At 42.4% G+C, this 22555-nt stretch overlaps 1 protein-coding gene across 1 annotated transcript in view; it reads right to left on the bottom strand.

Moving 5' to 3' along the window:
- The window catches only part of LOC122799206 (UDP-GlcNAc:betaGal beta-1,3-N-acetylglucosaminyltransferase-like protein 1), an 819663-nt gene that overhangs the window by 725118 nt on the left and 71990 nt on the right, over window positions 1-22555 (bottom strand). The window contains exon 2 of the mRNA XM_044068122.1: window positions 10853-10977. Within this exon, the coding sequence (XP_043924057.1) occupies window positions 10853-10977 (125 nt within the window). The remainder of the gene's footprint in view (window positions 1-10852; window positions 10978-22555) is intronic.

Genomic DNA, 22555 nt, shown 5'->3' with positions numbered 1-22555 from the left:
GGACGTGCTAGAATAGTATTGGGAATTCCTTTATAATTGAAAAAAAGGGCCAATGGGGAACAAGGTACTCAAGGGGAGTTTGTGAGGGTGTAGTGCTTTTCATTTTTTTAGTGCTGACTTTTATAATTGCTTTAGTGAGCAAGTGCCAGGCTTTAGAGTAGGAATAAGGTGTTTATTATGAGAACTAGATCAGTTCTAAGGAAAAAAGTGAAGAGCAGACTTTGTTGAGCCAAGAATGGTTTAAAACCAATTAAGCGGAGCTGCCTGATGCTGCGCTTTGCGCAAAATCGCGCAAAGCCACGCCAAAGTGGGTTTTATACAGGGGGACTTGAAAGAGCTAGAAATTGGCCCAAAACGGCCAATAGACTACCAGATTCTTGTGCTGGGAACACTCCTCCAGGGATAGATAGGCTGCTCTAAGCTCCCCACTGCCACTGGTGAACAAAGAAGCCTCCCTTTATCCAAGAAAGGAAATGGGCAACACAGGAACTTTCCAAAAGTCCAGAATACAGCAAAGCCTGTATTTGGACTACTCTAGGTCAGGAAAGATGGGAAACAAGGATAATTTTTTGTTTTTTTTCTTTTTTGCAACAAACAGCAGGAAAATGCAATAAATATGTAACACAGGCTAGCGCACTTGAGTGTGTAGCCTCAACAGGTAAATGCAAAAAACAGGACAAACTTTAAAAGTGCAGGTGCAAAAACAACTTTAAACAGTTTAAAACAGTTCAAGAAGCAGAAATACTTGCAGTTTAGCTAGATCGGACAGTTGCCCAGGTAGTAGCAGAAAAAAAAAAAACACTTTTATCAGGTTAGCAGTCGCTCTTTTAGCCTATCTGCTTCTAGCACCACTCTACAGGACCACGAGGAGCTTGGCTGAGTAGTAACAAGCACAAAAACCGCAACAAAGCGGGTTTTATACAGGGGGACTTGAAAGAGCTAGAAATTGGCCCAAAACGGCCACTAGACTATCAGATTCCTGTGCTGGGAACACTCCTCCAGGGATAGATAGGCTGCTCTAAGCTCCCCACTGCCACTGGTGAACAAAGAAGCCTCCCTTTATCCAAGAAAGGAAATGGGCAACAAAGGAACTTTCCAAAAGTCCAGAATACAGCAAAGCCTGTATTTGGACTACTCCAAGTCAGGAAAGACGGGAAACAAGGATAATTTTTTTGTTTTTTTTTCTTTTTTGCAACAAACAGCAGGAAAATGCACTAAATATGTAACACAGGCTAGCGCACTTGAGTGTGTAGCCTCAACAGATAAATGCAACAAACAGGACAAATTTTAAAAGTGCAGGTGAAAAAACAACTTTAAACAATTTAAAACAGTTCAAGAAGCAGAAATACTTGCAGTTTAGCTAGATCGGACAGTCGCCCAGGTAGTAGCAGGAAAAAAACACTTTTATCAGGTTAACAGTCGCTCTTTTAGTGTCTCTGCTGCTAGCACCACTCTGCAGGACCACGAGGAGCTTCGCTGAGTAGTAACAAGCGCAAAAACAGCGCCAAAGTGAGTTTTATACAGCGGGACTTGAAAGAGCTAGAAATTGGCCCAAAACGGCCAATAGACTACCAGATTCTTGTGCTGGGAACACTCCTCCAGGGATAGATAGGCTGCTCTAAGCTCCCCACTGCCACTGGTGAACAAAGAAGCCTCCCTTTATCCAAGAAAGGAAATGGGCAACACAGGAACTTTCCAAAAGTCCAGAATATAGCAAAGCCTGTATTTGGACTACTCTACAGCTCATGCAGGAAGTAGATTTGTTAATAATAACAATGAAATGGCATGTGATTTATGATATTTGCTAGCATTAGCAATGAAATAATATAAAAAGTATGATAACTTTAACAGAGAAGTATTAACAATAAAGTAATATAGGAAGTACATTTGTTAACATTAACAATGAGCAATTAACTGGCATATAGGTTATAATATTTGTTGTTAACATTAACAATAAAGTTGTTGAAACAATGATGTTTGAAGATGACATTGTGATCTGTAGTGAGAGTAGGGAACCAGGTTGAGGAAGACCCTGGAGAGGTGGAGATATGCTCTAGAGAGAAGAGGAATGAAGGTCAGCAGGACTAAAACAGAATATGTTGTGTGAATGACAGTGAGGATAGAGGAATGGTGAGGATGCAGGGAGTAGAGCTGGCAAAGGTGGATGAGTTTAAGTACTTAGGATCAGCAGTTCAGAGTAATGGTGAGTGTGGAAGAGAGTTGAAGAAGAGAGTACAGGCAGGGTGGAATGGGTGGAGAAGAGTGTCAGGAGTGATTTGTGACCGATGGGTACTCGTAAAAGTAAAAGGGAAGGTCTACAAGAGGGTAGTGAGACCAGCTATGTCGTATGGGTTGGAAACGGTGGCAATGACAAAAAGGTAGGAGTCAGAGCTGTAAGTGGCAGAGTTAAAGATGTTAAGATTTGCACTGGGTGTGACAAGGATGCACAGGATTATGAATCAGTATATTAGAGGGTCAGCTCAGGTTGGACAGTTTGGAGACAAAGTCAGAGAGGTGAGACTGCGTTGGTTTGGACATGTACTGAGGAGGGATGCTGGGTATATTGGGAAAAGGATGCTAAGGATGGAGCTGCCGGGTAAGAGGAAAAGAGGAAGGCCTTTGGCCTAAGATAAGGTTTATGGATGTGGTGAGAGAAGACATGCAGGTGGTGGGTGTGACACAGCAATATGCAGAAGACAGGAAGAAATGGAAACAGATGATCCACTGTGGCGACCCCTAATGGGAACAGCCGAAAGAGAAGAAGAAGAACATTAACAATGAAATAGTGTAAGAAGTATAGATTGTAACATTAAAAGTGAAGTTATGTAGGAACTATGATATGTATTAGTATTATAATTAGTACAGAAAGCATATTTGTTAGCGTTACTACAGAACTGAAAATTATCCTTTGGGTTATAAATGGGCAGACTTGGTAGCTCAGATGGTTCTTATCTGCCAAAACATTGTGTGTGTCTCTTATACTGTAACACTAGCACTGGAAATGTGTTCTACTGTCTTGTCTGAAATGTTGTTTTGTGCCTTACTCACTTGCTATTTAATTTTCGCAGCAATCTCCTGTGAATTATACTAGCAAAGGCATTATGAAAAGTGAGATTTGCCACATCATTACATACAGTAAGTAGAGTATAAAAGGCATCACACACAATTGGTTTCCAGTGAGGAGAGTCATCACAAGAGGACACTGACATCGGGGGTAACAGGGAGAAAGAAAAGACAGCAAGAATGTGGAAGAACAGAAGGAAGATTTAAGCCCATAAATATTTATGAATGGAAATAGAGGCAGTGAGTTTTAAAGCAGAACAGGACATAAGTGACAGCTATACTAAGCAAAAATAAATCACAGAAGACACTAGCTGTAGCAAAGACAATTATACAGGTAGATGGGTTTTGGAAGGAGTGTTTGCAGTGGGTATGGGATGAGTGAGCAGTATAGAATGCCAGGAAGAGACAGTGAGGGCAGGACAGATAGTTAGAAATCCTTAGCAACTATTGTACCCGAGTGCAGTCTGCAAAGGAATTCCAGCATTATGCAAAGATAAGAGTCAGAAAATACTTTTGGTGACAATCCAGTTATACACCGATGAAACTGAGTGTGGGGACATGCGTTGGATGGAGTGGGCAAACAATGAAGTTAGAAGAGAGCCAAAATGTCAAGATGAAAAGAGCTAAATTAATAAGGTGTGGGTGCACATACAGTGTTAGAGAGGAGAGAAAATAGCAGACAAGGGTAGGTGCAACTGAGGAAGGTGTAAGGAAAAAGGTTACATCTATGAGCAGGTGGTGGTAGGGAAGCTGACATGATATGAGCTGCAGCATTGCTATACTGCCCTGATCTAACGATGAGGTGAAAGATTCAATAACAACTGAGTGTCATCTTACACTTGGCCATCCCACAACAGACTGCCACTGACTCACTATCTGTAGCTGGTAAGAGATAGAAAAAAGGTGAATTGGTCTTTCCACATATCTTGAATACAGTATAATCCTGATCTTTGCAGAGATGGTCTCTGATGAGTCTTATTTCAGCAGGTGTAGATTTGGTCAAAAACAGCTGCTACTTATAACAGTTGCAGTCACTGTGATAATCTGCTTGTTTTTAATTAACCTTTCTGTGACTGTTAACTTATCACGATATGTCTGAAGATTAAGCTGGATTCTGCAGTCTTATTCCTTTAGACAGAATTTGAAGAGATTGCCAAGTGTTGCTTGAGGTCTGTCACAGTGTCCTACGAAAGGCTGTCAAAGGGCTGTCTCTGTAGTACATACAGGAAGGAGGGGCCATGGAAAAAATAGCTGTGTTGATTAGTCATCCATCAGTAATGTGGAGATCTGCTTCTATCCAACATTGTTCAAGGGTTTTCTGATAACTAGGAAGAGAGGCAGCTAGAGAGAACTTGGAGGCCAAAGGTTTGTCAGTTACATGAACAACAGTGCTGTGCATGTCTACAGAGATAGGATGGCAATCATTCCAAGGAAGGTTAAAGCAAATGTGGTGAAGAGGCATTATTGTTATTTGTAGAAATCCTTGTTTAATACTTAAACTGCTGGGGTTCATGGATCCTGCAGTTATGTATCCAACAGCTTAAAATACTGGTTTGTGTATTTTTTTAACCTAACTCTTGTTAATCAAGTAATCCTCTGCACCCCCATTGGTCTGTCTAATCTCTCTCCTCTCCAGCCATCAAAAGGTTGGTGGCATCTGTTACAGAACAGATTTTCTTGTTTTTTCCCTACTGACCTATCGTCCTTCTATTTGGGATGCACTGTGCATGTATGGGACTGTAATATTGGAGTGTATGTCTGTATACCTACACCACAGCTGAAGTACCTTGTCATACCATAGCAGGTGAATAGTCACAGAAGTCGTTTGTCTGCAGCTTCTATACCTGGAAGTCTATCATGTGACTGTTCTGCAATGGAACCTGAACCACTACTCTCCCTTTGGGATTACTCTCATCTCTTCTGGCTGACTCTTTCAGCATGCAGGCTTGCCAGTGAAACCTGGGTAACAGGAGAGGTGCAATCAGGGCTTCTGCTGCAGAATCAGACCTCAAATAGTACTCTGATCTTATTATATTTCTTTTCTTTGCTAGTTTGATTTTGTAAGCACTGAGTGGAATTTGTTGTCCTTTCTTACACTTCATAGATCTGCCTTTTAATGTGATTCTGCCGTGTTTTGATTGTAACCTCTCATAGTTGCTGCTGTATTTTGTCTGCTTTGCATGCATTCTCTGTTGATCAGGTCATCATTAAAATGGTCCTTTAGAAGAGCTCAGTTCCCCACTTAAACAAATAAAGCATAGGGACATTCTTCAGTTATACTACACTAAGTGAAGTATCCAGGTATTTCTGCAGTTAGATCCTACGGACGCTTCTGGGCATTCAATAATACTTGTTCATATTTCCAATAGTAATTCTAAAAACCTGCTTCATACAAAGTATTCAAAGATTTCATCTTAAAGCTTACACAGTGGCAAACACAACTGTACTGGTATTTGACATCTATCCAGTCTCTCCAAACACCATTATATTGGGCGACTTCAACTATCCATCGTGGCTTGCACCTGTCTCCCCTGGGCTTTCGGATATTGGCAAAGGCTCTTGCCACCCCCATAGTGCCTTTTTTAGGCAAGGCTCAAAAGACAAACCCACCCCCATAGGTATCACAAGGGATAAGAAACTAAGAGTAATGCTACTCAACGCCAGAAGTCTAAACCTCAAGATGCATGCACTCAAAACTCTCCTTAGCATGGAGAACATCGATATCTGTGCAGTAACAGAAACCTGGTTCAAGGCTCCCGAGAGCACCCCAGCACTACCAGATTATACCTCATACCATGCTTTTCGGCCTCAAAACTTAGACTGAACCACAAAAGGAGGGGGAGTATCAATATTCGTCAAAGATACCCACACCTCCAGGTTGGTGGCACAGCACGAAGCATCAGAGACTATTCATGTGCAACTAACAGTGGGTAAAACTGCCTTCCAGTTTATAGCCTGCTACAGACCACCCTCCCAAACCCAGGAACCCCACTCGGCCTTCCTGAGAACACTGGAAAATATGAAGGTCTCTCCAAACACCATTATATTGAGTGACTTCAACTATCCAAACATGGACTGGGTGCATTACTCTAGCTCCAACACCCTAGCTCAAAGGTTCCTAGAATTTATAAACTCAAATGCTATGGAACAACTTGTTACCACTCCCACAAGAGGGGAAAACATACTAGACCTGATCATCACCAACATGGGGGCACTATGCTCCAGACCAGAAGTGTATCCCTCACTGGTAAGATCAGACCATAAACTAATCTCACTGGATATTCACATCCCGACCCCACCCCCTGCCCAGAAAACCACAGTGAAAAACTTCTCTAAAGCAAATTTCACACTCCTCAAAACTGAGGTGGAATCCTTCAAAGCCCCCAGGCCTGTGGAAAATACGGCCCAGACCGCAGAATCCTTTATAAACGCATTCTATGAATACCTTCAGGAATGCATGGATCATGCAATCCCAAATAAAACCAAGACCCAATCCTCCAAAGGCAGGCGCCCTGTCTGGTGGACCCCAGCCATAAACAAACTATACAATAGAAGGAGGAAGCTACTACATGACAGAGCAAAATCACAAAAAGGGAAGCCATCTCTGATCAGTATTAGCAAAAAACTACGGGCACTCATAAAATCGCCTAAGGCCAGCTTCGAGAGAAAAATTGCACAGGACACTAAGGATAATCACAAGGCTTTCTTTAGTTATGTTAGGAACCTGGGCGGGTATTCCCAGATATGCTCAGAATTAGTCCAAAATGACAAAAAATACACCAAACCCACAGACATTGCCAACATCCTAGCTGACAGGTTCAGCGCAAACTCCCCCCCCCTTCCCCACCAAAAGGGCAAATATCTATCCCAGCAGAGTACTGCCCCCCTGACATCTCAGATGCTCAGGTAAGAGCCGCCCTCTCCAAAACAAAAAACACAGCATCAATGGGACCAGATGGTGTCCGGGCTGTGTCCTACATGAACTCCAAGAAGAGCTAAACCCAAACATAAAACTACTGTTCAATCTCAGCCTTACTACAGGATATGTACTCAAAGAGTGGTGTACAGCAACAGTGGTCCCTCTCCACAAAGGTGGTGCCTCAACGGATCCTGGAAACTATCGCCCCACAAGCCTGACTAGCTTGGTCTGCAAAGCTATGGAAAGGATTATCATGGACCTCATAAATAAAGATATTGGGGACCTACAGACACTGGATCCTACCCAGTTTGGCTTTGTTAAGGGCAGATCCTGCCTCTTAAACCTGGTCGATTTCTTTGAAACAGTCACCAAGGCCATTGACGAGGGGAAGGTGGTCCACACAGCCGACCTGGACCTCGCAAAAGCCTTCGATACAATACCCCACTCGGGCATTATAGATAAGCTCACCAGCTTAAATATAAACCCCTATGTCACTAGATGGGTTGCAAACTGGCTCAAGGACAGAACCCACCTGGTTAGAATTGCTGGAGCCATGTCAGACTTCAAACCAGTTAGAAGTGGCGTCCCACAAGGCTCAGTCCTGGGACCTCTCTTGTTCGGTATATATTTTTCGGAGGTACAGGCCAACACAGAAGGACTATGGCTGACCAAGTTCGCAGATGACTGCAAACCAGGCGCCATAATCGACTCTCCAGCCGACACAAGCATCCTACAAAAGGGCCTCATAAAAACAGACAACTGGTGCCAGAGCCATGGCCTCAAGCTAAACGCCAAAAAGTGTATAGTCATCCCCTTTGACAAAAACAAAGTGCCCACAAATTACCACATAGGTGGTAATCCATTAAGTACGGAAGAAGTAATTAGGGACCTGGGGACCCAAGTTGATAGCAATCTCTCATTTGAAAACCACGTGGCCAAAGTGGTTAGAAAAACATTTTATATAGCCCATCTAATCATGAAGGGATTCACATCTAGATCAGAGGAGGTCATCGTGCCTCTTTACTCATCCCTCATCAGGCCCATAATTGAGTACAATGCCCCTATTGGGATGTACCTTACCAGACACCTGCAGCAACTGGAAAGACCCCAAAAGTACCTCACCAAGAGGATCAAAGGACTCAAACAGATGCCATATTCTGCCTGGTTAAAGAAACTCCAGCTCTACTCAGTGGCTTACCACCTGCTCAGAGGCGATCTGTGCCTGACGTATAAAGCCATGTCCAACCCGGAATTAATGGACATGCTGCACCTCAGAAAATCCAAATCCCATTGAGCTACGCGCTCGAGAGACTTGAACCTCAGCACTGAAATAAATGGGACATGCTGGAGGGACAGATTCATAACCCAGAGGCTCCCTTCACTCTGGAATAAAATCCCAGTCCAGGTTAGGCAGAATCCCTCATTGACTCTCTTCAAGAGGAATCTTGACGAGTGGATGGGAGATTGTAGGTTTACCCCGGGTATCACTTCTGTGTCACTGTTAGACAGAGGCACAGTATACTAACCTCGAAAAAGGGCATAGCAAAATTCATTTAAAATGGGTGGCGAAAACCAAACACACTCTGGCTAGGCTTATAAATACCCTAGGGCAGATAGCCTAGTATGAACCTATGATACAGAATCAGAATTGCCTACACATGGTAAGGCCTTGCTGTGTCTAATAATGGTGGCTGCCAAAAAAGCAATTAATAGAAAATGGAAATCAAAATCTAAACCAACTAAACTGGAAGTAGTGAACATAGTAACAGAGATAAAACAACTGGAATTTAGATCTATAGAAAAGGGTAGGCGCAAACTGCATAGAAAAAAATGGGAATTGTGGGAACAATACATATAATGGAGGAATGAGGTCTAAAAGGCACCAGGACTTAAATGAGTTATGTAATGTTTGACTGAGAAAGACTGGGTAGATTATAAGTGATGTATAATGTTTTCAAATGGGAGTGTGCCACCATGGTTTGTGATGTAAAATCCTTGTAACTAGGATTGTGTCGCTGTGGTTTGTTTTCATTTATATAACTGTATGCTTGCCCATGCAGTAACTGATGGTTTAATAAAGATGTTTCTTGTTTAAAAAAGGCAGGAATTGAATAATTTATGTAATATTGCTTAGATTATATGATGTATAGCATAATATGTGAAATCTAATGCTTGTTACGTTAATATAGTTTGAGTACTTTTATATGAATGCAGACTTGCCTATGTCACAAGTGATAATTCAATAACAGTGTTAGAAAAAAAAACAGTAAACTTTCACCTAATGGATGATCTTCAATCCGTCAGTAATGTTATCAAGTATTATACTCTCTAAAATACATCTTTGTTACTTGGAACCAATATCATACTTTGTAGACTGTGTCCTTGCCAATGGTATCAAATATGTTATTAGTAACAAATACCATACTTCCTGTTTACACTACTTCATTGTTAATGCCAGCAAATAATATACTTCCTACACTTTGTGCTTGTTAATGCTAACAGGTATCAAACTTCTTTCACTGCTTCCTTGTTAATGTTAATACACAGTATTAACACACATACTTCCTACACTGCTTCCTTGTTAGTGTTAACACACATACTTCCTATGCCACTTCCTTGTTAGTGTTAACACATATAATTCCTACGCCACTTCAGTATTAGTGTTAACACATATACTTCCTACTCCGCTTGCTTGCTTGTTAGTGTTAACACATATACTTCATACACCATTTCCTTGTTAGTGTTAACACATATACTTCCTACTCCGCTTGCTTGCTTGTTAGTGTTAACACATATACTTCATACACCATTTCCTTGTTAGTGTTAACACATACACTTCCTACATCACTTCTTTGTTAGTGTTAATACATATACTTCATACTCCGCTTGCTTGCTAGTGTTAACACATATACTTCATACATTGCTTCCTTGCTAATGTTAACACATATACTCACACATCCTACATTACTTCCTTGTTAATGTTAACAAATATACTTCTTACACCACTTCCGTGATAATGTTAGTAATATTATAATTCCTTTAATACTACATATCTATCATACCATTTTGGAATTCCACCACTGGTCTTGATTCTACAACCAGCAGCAGTTTCAAAGAGTAAATGTTTCTGTTTCAAACAAATGAAGCTATTAATTGTACAAATATGCATAGCTATTTCTTAAGATGCATCAGCTCAAGCAAAGAATTCAATGATACAGGGAACTGACAAGTGTGCTGGCGATAATATACATAGTAAAATGCTACAGTTAATACTATTTTGTGTGATTGCACTGTCCTCTGGGTGCATATTACAAATCTGAGATTATCAAGTTTTCCAAATGTATTTTTGTTTATTATTTTTTTGTGTGTTATAATAAATGCTACAGTATATGTGGAAGGGCGAGTGTACATTTTTAAAATGAATGCAACTGTATGCCGGATCTTGCAAAATGACTCACAAAAATGCAGAGAAAACAGTCCACAACCGGTCACAGTAAAAAAAAAACAAAAAGAAAAAATTAATGTAAAACAGCACTAAAAAACAGTTTGTGTGCTGTCTTACATTAAATTTCTTTGTTTTTTTTTTTTTACTGCGAACGGTTGTGGACTGTATGCCGGATCTTGTTGTACATCCTGGTCATGGCTGTATCATTCATCAACAAAGTTATAAAAAAATTGTATAGACTGTAACAGCAATCCACAGAAATGTAGAAACACAAAACTAGCACAGTAGAACTCTGACTAACGCATATACTGCATTTAGATACAAGTTTTGCAAAAGTGTATTCTTCTCACAAAGCTCATTTTCCTGTGAACTTTTTATAATAAGCTCTGCAGATCAAATAATATAAGTTATAAAATATTTCTTACTCCAAGACGGAATGTGTTGCAGCTTGTTCATGATAACGATAAAGTAGAAGGCACTGGTTTATCCGGTGAAGAGTTCCATCTTTGCGCAGATGATCATAAAAGAAAATCAAATCTTCTGGAACACCCTAAAATAGAGATATTATTATTTTAATCATATAATCCTTCTAAATAACTGTTTAAGAAAGTGTGTGGACTAACAAAATACCTACCAAGGTAGTAGCTAATTGACTTTTGCATACTAATACTTCTCTCTCTCTCTCTCTATATATATATATATATATATATATATAATGTATTACATGCAGGGACAGTTATAAATTTACCTACATTGACTTTAGCCAAAAACAAAGATTAATTAACTGAGGTAACACCATCTAGGCAGACTCTTGACAGAGCCAATGACAGAGTAAATGAGGCCAAAAAAACAATACTCCACTAAGGAAAGCATGTGCTTGGGCCAAATGTGTTAATGTGGAGTCATGAGAGTACCTGAATCAATGCTTTCAGTGACCCCAGTTCGGTCTGCATCCATTTCACTGCTGGCCCAGAGACAGAATATAATGTGTTCTACTCCATGTGTCTGATGTACAACTGGGGGCATAAAAAATGCCTTTTCTCTTTCCACCAAAAATAACAACAGGAAATAACCAAATGTTTGGATGAAGTTTAATACTGTAGGGATGCAAGCACCCCCCTTGCACCATTCTAACCTCAGACTTAGCCTACTAGAATCAGTATGACTAGACAGCAGCATATGTTCTGTAGTAAATCTAATTCATACACTCCTACATTAAAAAGTCACCCCCCCAAAAAAAAATCATGTCCTCATAAACTAGCTTCTAGTTAAAAATATTTAGTAGTTAGTGGTTGGTGAATCAGTTGTTAGACACAGGGATTCTGCATTCACCAGGCTGGACAAAGACAGAGTTAATGTTAGGTACCTTTCAGGAGCCAGGATTACAGGCAGTGCAAGAGTGCCTGAGTCCCTTACCCCAGATGACATGGTAGTGGGTCCATGTGGGGATAAATAACTTGGGTCATAGGACCCCGAAGGATATGCAGAAAGACACGCTGGTAGTTGATACGCAAATGTTGGATGCAGGCTGGACACTGGTACAAAATGGCATGCTCTAATCACTGAAAATGATGCCAAGATTCAAAGAAAAAAACGCGGTGGTGGTGCTGCGGTAGCGTCACCTCAAAGTAAGACGCTGTCTGGTTCGATTCTCAGCTAGAGCGTCTTCTGCGTGGAGACATGCGTGAATGGGCGTATCTTCGTTGAAGGTTATGCATCAGGCCTGGCAAGCAGGTACGCAAAAATCAACTGCCAATCATTAGCGGACTGGAATTCCGCTGTGTCGACCCCTAACCGGGAAAAGCTGAAAGACACAAACAAACATTCAAAGAAAAAACAGTTATTTAAGAGGACTCAGAGTGTATCAGCCTGGAACAAAATTGCTGATGGCCAACTTGCTTTGTGGAGGGCGGCCTGCATCTCTCTCTCTCTCACGTGTCTTTGCATACTAACAAAATTCATTGCTGTCTCCGTAGTGTCTGTTTAGGCAGAGTTCACCTAATGAACATCCCAACCATGCAAACCCACCAAATCCAAAACTAGACAACATTAAGTTGGCTCTTCTCAATAGCAGGAGTCTTAACAACAAACCGCCTAATGTGAAAGCACTCCTACATCAGGAACATGTTGATGTCGGCCACGTTTGTGTGTTTACTGACACACACTTTAAATTTAAGGAAAGCACCCCCTCCATACCTGAGTTTTGTGTACACCGTGCCTTCAGGCCTGGTGGAAAACTGCAGCGGAGTCTACATATTCATCAGGAACCATCTCCCAACTAAACTGGTATTCAGACGAATTCTCAGAACTATCCCCACCTATATCATCACATGATCATGTTCAGTTCCTAGCAGCATTGGAAGATAATTCCACAAGCAACCACTCTAATCCTTGGTGACTTCAATTACCCCTCCATAGACTGAAAGCCCCTACATCTCCAACATGGGGTATGCTCAGAGATTTTTAGATCTGGTAAACAGGAACTCCTTAGATCAAATTATCCTTCACTACAGGCAGGAACATTTTGGATCTGGTCTTCACAGGTATGACCATTAACTGCTTCATCCCCCTAGTTTCCACATCACCAGTGAAATCCAAACATAAGCTTGTGATATTTACTCTTTGAACCCCCTCCTCCTGTAACCAATGCCTCCCTTTTCTAAAATCTATAAAAAGGCAAACCTTATACAATTATGTCAGTAAATCTCTAAATTTCCCCACAAGATTACCACCCTAAATCTGCAGCCAACTGCACTAACAGCAAAGGACAAAGGGAGATTCAAAAATAAACTCCCCTGCTTCTCAGTCAACATAAACTTTATAACAAGAGGGAGATGGGGTTGGGATAGTGGTTAAGGTGTTAACCTTACAGGCACAAAGTACAGGGTTTGATTCTCACCTTTGGGAAGCATGCTACGCTTAAAAAGGCCCCCTGTGGTCTTTAACCTAGTAATTCTCTATGAACCTGTAAGAGTAAACATACTGTAAAGCTAGACCTCATCAGTCTTAAGACAGAATAACCCACCCCCCATTATTAAGGACCACCAAATCATCTCATGGATGAAGATTAACTATCAAAGCTAAGAACAACTGTATGTTTTTTTTGTTGTTATGTGAGAAAACTCAGAAACAACACTCAATATTGCCCTCAATTCTTCAATGATAGTACTCCAATCCAAATGGCACTGCAAACATACTAACCAATAAGTTTGCCAATAAAGTCTCCTCTAAAACTCATATCTCTACCTCAGTCATCCCAAAATCACCCCCTTCTATCACAAAGATACTTGTTTTTAGGTACTAGCTAAGATCAAAACACGTTCGCTATATGTCTGAATAACATACCTGGTTACCTAATGAATGGTGTCATACAAGCACTTGGGCAACCTCTCCTTATTTTGTTTAACCTAAGCTTAGCTATAGGCTATGTTAAATCCATGGAGTGCATCATATCCTATCACATCAATTATGATATCAAAAATCTCATCACGCATGACCCAAAACAGTATGGCTTTATGAAGGGTAGATGAGACCTACTAAATCATGTCAACATCTTTGCGAAGGTAACTCAAGAGGTTGATGTGGTCATGCTGTGCATACTCTTATCTGAATTTGGCCAAGGCATTTGATACTATACAATATTATAGAATTATTAAGAAGCTATCAGGCTTAAACACCAACCCATATATGGTCAAATGGATAGCCAATTGTCTTAAAGATGTCTATAGTGCAAGTGATGAATTCTGTCCAAGGTCAGTCTATGTGGAATATCCTCCCATAAATCCTGAGCTTGTCTATCAGTGTCATAGTGATTATGGCACTCGCCAACCTGAAAAAGTATATGCATGTCTGTCAGCATCCATTTCCTGCATTTTATCTCATACTGACCTCAGCAACCTGCACACAAGTACAACAGGAGTCAGTTTTAAGTGGCCAACTGTCAGCACTTCAAATCAATTGGCATGTGAATGAGACAGAAGTAGAAAGAAATTATAGCAGTGATATGAGACCATCTTTAGAGACAAAGCAAAAAGCCTATCAAAAGAGTGAGCAAGAAATAAACTTAAAAACATGTAATTCCTGCATATTTTATTTCATATTTTGTCATCAAGTCAGGGTAGTATTTTGCTTACTATAGTAAAGGAAAAAATTGTGATCCACCATTCCCTATCACATGTAGAATCCTCAGGGATATTGTCTAGGGTTTCTCTTGTTTGGCATCTTTTTCTCAGATATTAAAATTGTTTCCACTGTCTGGCATACCAAATATGCAGCTGAGTGCAAACATGAAAGCATTGTCTTTACCCTGGTTGAAACACTGTCTTTCAAAAGGCATATAATTACACATAAATGGTGCAGTAGAAATTATTTTGCCTTCAGTGTCAAAAAATGTGCATTCAGACATTTAGCAACAGTCACTTGCTAGCTTTATATACTTCTAATGGCCAACAAACAAATGTTGATCAAATTATAAAAGGCCATACAGTCCTTGTAGACTATGACCTTTTATTTAATACCCGTGGTAGCTTCTATCATCCACAAAAAATGGACTTCTCACATCCATGGGGTCAATGGCCATGCTAGAGTGAAGTAACTGTCATTAGTGCTTTGGGAAACATTTGCTGTTCTATCCCTTTCCCTTGTGAGACATGCTTCTTTATAACCGATCCAGTTTCATGTATGATGGTGGTTATGGTGAGGACAAGACAAGCACAATATCCAAAGCAGCTCTTATCAGACCAAATATAGAATGCTACACTTGTGTAACCTATTCTCACACCTTCTGGTTCAACTAAAGAAAGTTCAAGAATTCTTCATGAGAGAAATGAAAGGCTTTGAGGCCTGTAGTATATCCAAATACTGTAGCAAGTCTCTCTCTGCTCAGCACCTTGCTGCTTTCATTCAAGAGACCACTGCCTAAAATGCAGAGCATTAGGGAATCATTACAATTTGAAATCCTTTGCTTAGAACACTATCTGATGACCTGACCACAATTGGACACTTGGCCTCAATAAATATGAATACACAATGAAACATTATATTTCTATAGCTAAAATATTTCTTATAAATTACTCAGCCCATCAAGCCATACTTTCATGAAGGAAATGGATGACTACCTGGACACCCATAAGGTCTAACATGAGATCTGCACGTCAAGCTCTTCAGCTTGTTCACCAAACCTAGGAATCTGTGATTGTCTGATGCTCCTTTTCCTAGACCTCATTCACTTAATAATACCATTAACAAGGTGTCTATTTTAAGAGCCCATAATAATGCATGTATACTGTACATGATTGTGACGACTGGGGATAGATGGGCGAAGGCTGCCAGCCTAGTCAAATAGAATTTCATAGAGGTTTTATCTTGCCCAGCTAGGCTAAGACCTGGACCCTATAGCTGTGCCAGTGGGGAGTCTTACTGGGGACCTGGTGAGCAAGGGAGCAACCAGCCCCAGACTGACTGTGATCTCTGTGTGCACTTAAGGGAAATTGTTCTTTAGTGTGTGTATTAATTATCCTTTCCCTCTTCTAGGAGACGACCTCCCTGGTGTTAGTAGTGAGGATTGAGGCTCCTTGATTGCTGGGCCAGGGCACGGTTGTCACAACTGTTTGGCAGTGGTGGGCTCTACTTCACATACTAATTGGCTTGTAGTGGTGTGGGTAGAGCGAATTCCTGTAGCTTATGTACAGTGATCTCTGAAAGTGTTTTGTACTCTAAAACAGTCAAGCAGTGTATACTCAGAGTTCAGATCACAATTGTTTTATTTCTTTTGTTAGCTTAGTGTTAGTCAGGGTGAGCAGGCAACATGTCAGCAGAAGAGTAATGAAAGCTGACAAGGAGCCAGCTGGCGGAGATGTGCCAGGCTAGGGGACTGGTGCTTGGAAACCTGACTAAAACAGACCTAATTGCAGCCTTGGTTACAGCTGCATCAGAAAACAGCAGCCTGGAGGACAATCAGACTGACAGTGGAAATACAATATCCTCAGAGAATGGACAGCTCAACCTTTCTGCAGCGGACTTAAAAATCCAGCTGGAGCTAAAGAGACTAGAGTTGGAGGACAGGCGTATGGAACAAGAAACAGCCAAGAAAATGTGGATTCTACAAGCTGAGGAAAATGAACAGCACAGGAGGCATGAGAGGGAAATGGTGGCTCTTCGCCAGAGTCATGGAGGTAATGGGGAAGGGAGTAACCAGACCCCAGAAGCACAAAAGGTCAGTACATTTCTTCCACAGTTTAAAGAGGGGGATAATTTTGATAGCTTCATTCATATATTTGAGTGGGTATGTAAACAGTATGAAATTGATCAAGGGCTCTGGGTATGGTTCCTGACCCCCTTACTTCATGGTAAAGCTGTAACTTCTTTAGCAAAAATGCATGACACTGTTTTGATTATACTGCTGTAAAAAGACACTTGTTGGAATGTTTTAAGCTAACGCCTAAAATGTATAGGAAAAAGTTTCGTGAGCATGGACACAAGGCAGGTGAAAATGTATGTGAATATGTTGCTGAACTGAGCACTTATTTTCATAGCTGGGTGAGTGGATGTCAGGTCACCACTTTTGAAGGGCTGGCAGACCTTTTGGTAAGGGAACAAGCCCTTAGCACTTTGTCTGAGGACATGAGGATCTGGTTAGCTGATAAACAGTGTGCTACTTCAGAGGAGTTGGGGAAGAAGGGAGACCTATACCTAGCAAGCAGCGCAGCCCTGCACAGGAAGGGGGCCCCTAGTACTGCTCATGGGTCTAAAGGAACCCATGATGGGCAGCACAGACTGCCCCAACAAAATCTACCAGTAGCAGGGAAGTCACTAGTCCAGGTATACATCCAGGACATAGGGTGAAATGTTTTGAATGCAACCAGTAGGGTCATGTGGCATACAGGTGTCCACGGAGGCAAGGTGGGAAACCAAAGGTGAGGGAGTCAGTAAGTGGTAAAGACAAAATGCCAATAGTAGGTTTTCTTGAGACAACAGGGGTATGGAACTACTATCCTGCAGATGTCTTGAGAGGGAAGGATTTGGATGAGGCAGTACTATGTACTTATGCAGTTACATGCAGTGAGGCTAGGAGACAAGCATGTGGGTCTGGTAGCCTGAGGGAGACCCAGACAGACTGCATACTTGCAGCCAGGACTGCTGAGGTGGTTACTTCAAGGAGTGAGCTACGCTGTAGCAGTGAGACTGAATGTGAGTCACAGCTTCTTGTGGGTACTGATGTTCCCTTGGACAGGGTAACTGCAAAGGTAGAGGTGAGTAGTAGTACCCAGGCTGACAGTGAGGCACCGTTGTCAGAGGATGCCAGACTTCCCGTGGAAGGGGAGCTGGGAAGGGTTACAAGGAGAGACTTGAAACAAGCTCAGCTCTCAGACCCTACATTGCAAGGCCTGAGGCAGGTAGCTAGGGAGGCACCTGATTCTCAACAGAAGGGGGAATCTGTATACTGGAACAAAGTGTTACTGTACAGAGAGTGGACCCCTGAGGGAGGCCTAGAAGATGAGAGAGTACATACAGCAGTTGGTAGTGCCAAGAGCTTACCATCTGGTGCTTCTAGCCATAGCCTATGATATTCCCTATGCAGGTCATATGAGCATAAAATGTACAAAGAGGCGTATTATGCAAAACTTCTATTGGCCTGGAATTTCCAGAGATGAAACAGGGTACTACAGGACCTTTGAGCAGTGCCAAAAGGTAGGCAAAGCAGGAGACAAGGTGAGAGCTCCTTTGACGCCTTTGCCTGTGATTCAGGAGCCATTTCAGAGGGTAGCTATGGATATTGTGGGTCCTCTGAGTACCCCAAGTTCCACAGGGAAAAAGTATATCCTAGTGATTGTAGATTATGCTACACAATAACCTGGGGCAGTGGCTTTGTCCTCCACTGAGGCCGAGAAGGTGGCAAATGCTTTGTTAGTGATTTTCAGCAGGGTAGGTTTCCCAAAGGAAATACTGTCTGTGGAAATCCTGTGGGGTGAAACACATGAAGACCACCCCCTACCATCCCCAGACTAATGGTCTTGTTGAGAGGTTAAACTCTACAATCAAGTCCATGCTACGGGCATTTGCAGATCAGTTTAAGAGGGAGTGGGACAAATATTTGCCCCATCTGTTGTTTGCTTACAGAGAGGTTCCCCAGGAATCCACATGGTTTTCAACCTTTGAGTTGCTGTATGGGCATAGGGTGAGGGGACCTCTAGATTTAATTTGAGATGAGTGGGAAGGTGAGTGTGAGTCTCACAAGGAGTCTGTTGTGGCATATGTCCTGAACCTCAGGACAAGGCTCAGAGGACTCATGGGCCTGGCCCAGGAGAACCTGTCAGAAGCCCAACAACAGAAAAAGGTGTGGTGTGACAGGAATGCTCGAGCTAGAGAGTATGCTGTAGGGTGGCAGGTAATGGTTCTCATTCCTGTCAGACACAACAAGCTGCAAGCAGTTTGGGAGGGACCTTACAAGGTGGTAAGAAAGGTAAGTGATGTTAACTACATGGTGGAAGTGCTAGGCAGACGGCAGGGGCACAAACTGTACCATGTTAACATGGTGAAACCTTACTATGATAGGGAGGCCCTTGTGCTGAGCATTTGCAGTGGATTGCAGGAGGAGTCTGAGAGAGATCATGTGACTGATCTCCTCAGTGAGGCTTGGGCTGACACCTCGGTGGAAGGGGTAGCAATGTCCCAGCAGCTATCTCCTACCCAGGTTTGAGAAATTCAAGCAGTTTTGCAGGAGTTTGGGGGCATGTTCACCGAGAAACCAGGAAGTACCCACCTGGTGCAGCACCAGGTGGCTACAGGACCCCAAAGGCCTATTAGGCAGGCCCCTTATAAGGTGCCTGAGAGTGTCAAACAGACTCTGAGGGAGGAGGTACAGGAGATGTTGGAACTAGGGGTGATTCAAGAGTCCAACAGTCCCTGGGCCTCACCAGTGGTGTTGGTGCCAAAGAAGGATGGCAGCACCAGGTTCTGTGTGGATTACAGGAAATTAAATTGTCACACAGAGGCAGATGCTTACCCCATGCCTAGGACAGAAGAGGCCCTAAAGCAGCTGGGTGGGGCTAAGTATCTTACAACCATTGATCTTACCAAGGGTTACTGGCAGGTGCCCTTGACTCCCAGTGCTAGAGAGAAGTCAGACTTTGTTACTCCTTTTGGCTTGTATGAGTTCACAAAGATGCCCTTTGGAATGAAGAATGCCCCAGCGACTTTCCAGAGGCTGGTAGATTATATCTTAGCAGGAGGGTTTGCCCTTGCTTACATGGATGATATTGCTATCTACAGCCATTCATGGCAAGAGCACCTTCAGCATGTCAGGGAGATGCTGGGCAGACTACAAAGGGCAGGGCTGACCATTAAGCCGAGCAAATGTCAGGTGGCATGGCAGAGGTCTCCTAACTAGGACAGAGTGGGGAGTGGTAAGTTAAGGCCAGACCCTGCCAAAGTGGAAGCCATTCAGGCATGGCCTGCACCAGTTACCATAAATGAGGGCATTCTTAGGGACAGCAGGGTACTACAGAAAGTTTGTTCCCAATTATAGTACCATAGCTGCTCCCCTCATAGACCTGATAAGGATGAACAGGCCAGATAAGGTAGTGTGGACCCCAGCATATGAGCAGGCATTTCGGAAGCTTTGGGAGGACCCCCTGTGTTAGCCACTCCAGACTACAGCAAAGACTTTGTTGTGCAGGTGGATGATTCAAACTATGGGGTGGGGGCTGTACTTAGCCAGATTTCTTCAGAGGGAGAAGAGCACCCAGTGGTTTATCTCAGTTGTAGGCTTCAACCCAGGGAGGAATGCTATGCAGCGGTAGAAAAGGAATGTCTAGCCATAGTGTGGGCACTACAAAAATTTCAGCCTTATCTGTATGGAAGAAAATTCACTGTGATGACAGATCACAAACCTCTATAATGGTTAAATAGAGCCAGTCAGCAAAATGCCAAGTTGCTAAGATGGAGTCTGGGGTTGCAAGCATATGATATGTCAGTGCAGCACTGCAGTGGGAGTAGCAATACCAATGCAGATGGGGTGAGGTACACCCAGATAGACCTGACACTCTCAAGCAATGTTTCTCAAGGGGCACTTGAAAAACTTGCTTGAGTTCCCCGGGGAGGGGGGGGGGATGTGATGACTAGGGAGAGATGGGCGAAGGCTGCCAGTCTAGTCAAATAGAATTTGATATACAATTCTGGCATTTGTAAATAAATGTAAAATACAGTTATGTTTTCTTGAGTGTAAAAGAACACTGTGAAATGTGGAACTGCAAAATATGTGACAACATTGCACTCTACTGGCCCAGTGAAGCATGTTGTGACCTTTCATGTTAGAATTCGGCTCCAGTGCATCTGGATGAAGGTTTCATGCCCATTGTTTTAAGGCTAAAGTTTATGACCAGAATTTACATGTGGATGGTGCTTTACTGCCCTGGTTTCTGTTAGAATATACATGTGAAATGAGACAGAGAGTCTCCAGTTTAGGAAAAGGCACAGCCAGTAGCTGGGTGCAACTATCACAAGTTGGCACAAGACTTTGTCTTAGATCAGATTAGTGTACTTCCTAAGTGCACACTTTCACTCCCATTCATTCTACACATACCGAATAGTGTTAAACAGCACTCTAGTGTCCAGTGCTAAAGATATGACAATGGTAATAGAGGTCAGTCCCCCAAATCTCATTGGCAAGACAGGATCTTGGAGAGGAGATGACAGCAAAAGCCACCTCAGAGTTAAGCTAAACCAGGTAAAACACCAATAGATCTCAGGAGTTAGTCCTAAAGCTAGTTATTGGGAGAATGTTTCTCATACTCTCTACTACATCATCAGCTGATGACTGGTGGGATGTGAAACCTTCATCACCTGAAGGAAAGATGATAAACATTAAAAAGAGGAGGATGCCTATGTGGCAAGCTTGGTCAGTGGATGCTTCAGCCTATGGTAGGTCTAAATCCCTTGCCTTCTTCCATTTCTCTGGTTCATGCTGGGATTGTGAAAGGGACTCTAAGGTCAGTTCATGTGTAGACTTCTTTCCTTTGAGCAGTGAGTTAGACCCTAGGTTTCTTACATATTCTCTACAGGTAGTCAGATCAAAACAGAGGTCCCTTCATACTTTAGTGTTTCCCAAGCAATTCTGACAGTGCCAAAACAAGTAATCTGGAGAATGTAGACTCACTTAAAAGAGTTCTGTTTCCTTGGCATTAAATGCATTAACTTTCTTAAAATCAATGTTAAGATCAGGATCCAAACTGAGAGCATCAGAAAAGCACTGTGGAGTTTAGACTGGGCCTCAGCTTCTGTTACTGGTATATGGCATCACTGAGGACAACAGGCTGGACCTTGGTATCCTTTACTGGTATGCGGTGTCACTAAGGAGCACAGGCTAGGCCTTAGCATCATTTACTGGTATGTGGTATCAATGGGGAGCATAGACTTTAGCATCCTTTACTGGTATGTGGTGTCAATGGGGAGCATAGACTCGACTTTAGCATTCTTTACTGGTATGTGGTATCATTGGGAAGCACAGACTCGACTTTAGCATCCTTTACTTTTATGTGCTGCCACTGGGGAGCATAGACCTGGCCTTAGCATCTTTTACTGGTGTGTGGGTGCAACTGCAGAGCACAGGCTGGGCCTTAGCATACTTTACTGCTACGTGGCATCACTGAGGAGAATAGGCTGGGCATTAGCATCCTTTAGTGGTATGATGCGTCATTGGGGAGCACAGGCTAGGCCTTAGCATTCTTTAGTGGTATGTGGTGTCACTGCTTGCAATGGAGGATGGTACACACAGTCTGAAGCATAAGAGCTACAAAATGCAAGAACTGTGTGCCAAGGGATGTTCTTTAAAAGAGGATATCAGAATCATTATCCAGTGCAAACAGCCCCTTAAAGTGAGCTACAGAAGCCTTGTGCCACATTGTCTGCAGCTGCAGGACTCCTTATGTAGTCCACCTGTCCCAGGTGTACCCTTGGGCTAGTGCAGGACCCTGTTCTTGAGGATGGTACACACAGTCTCAAGCATAAGGGTTACAGAATACAAGAACACTGTGCCAAGGGCTGGTCCTCAGAAGAGGAAATCAAAATCATTTTCCAATGCAAATAGTCCCTCAAATTGGGATGCAGAGGCCTTGTGCCAAGTTGTCTCA

This window comes from Protopterus annectens, chromosome 4.part0 (assembly GCF_019279795.1).
Source record: "Protopterus annectens isolate FY-2018-M chromosome 4.part0, PAN1.0, whole genome shotgun sequence".
In the NCBI taxonomy this organism is placed as follows: Eukaryota; Metazoa; Chordata; order Ceratodontiformes; family Protopteridae; genus Protopterus; species Protopterus annectens.
This window is presented reverse-complemented; position numbering and strand designations above follow the sequence as displayed.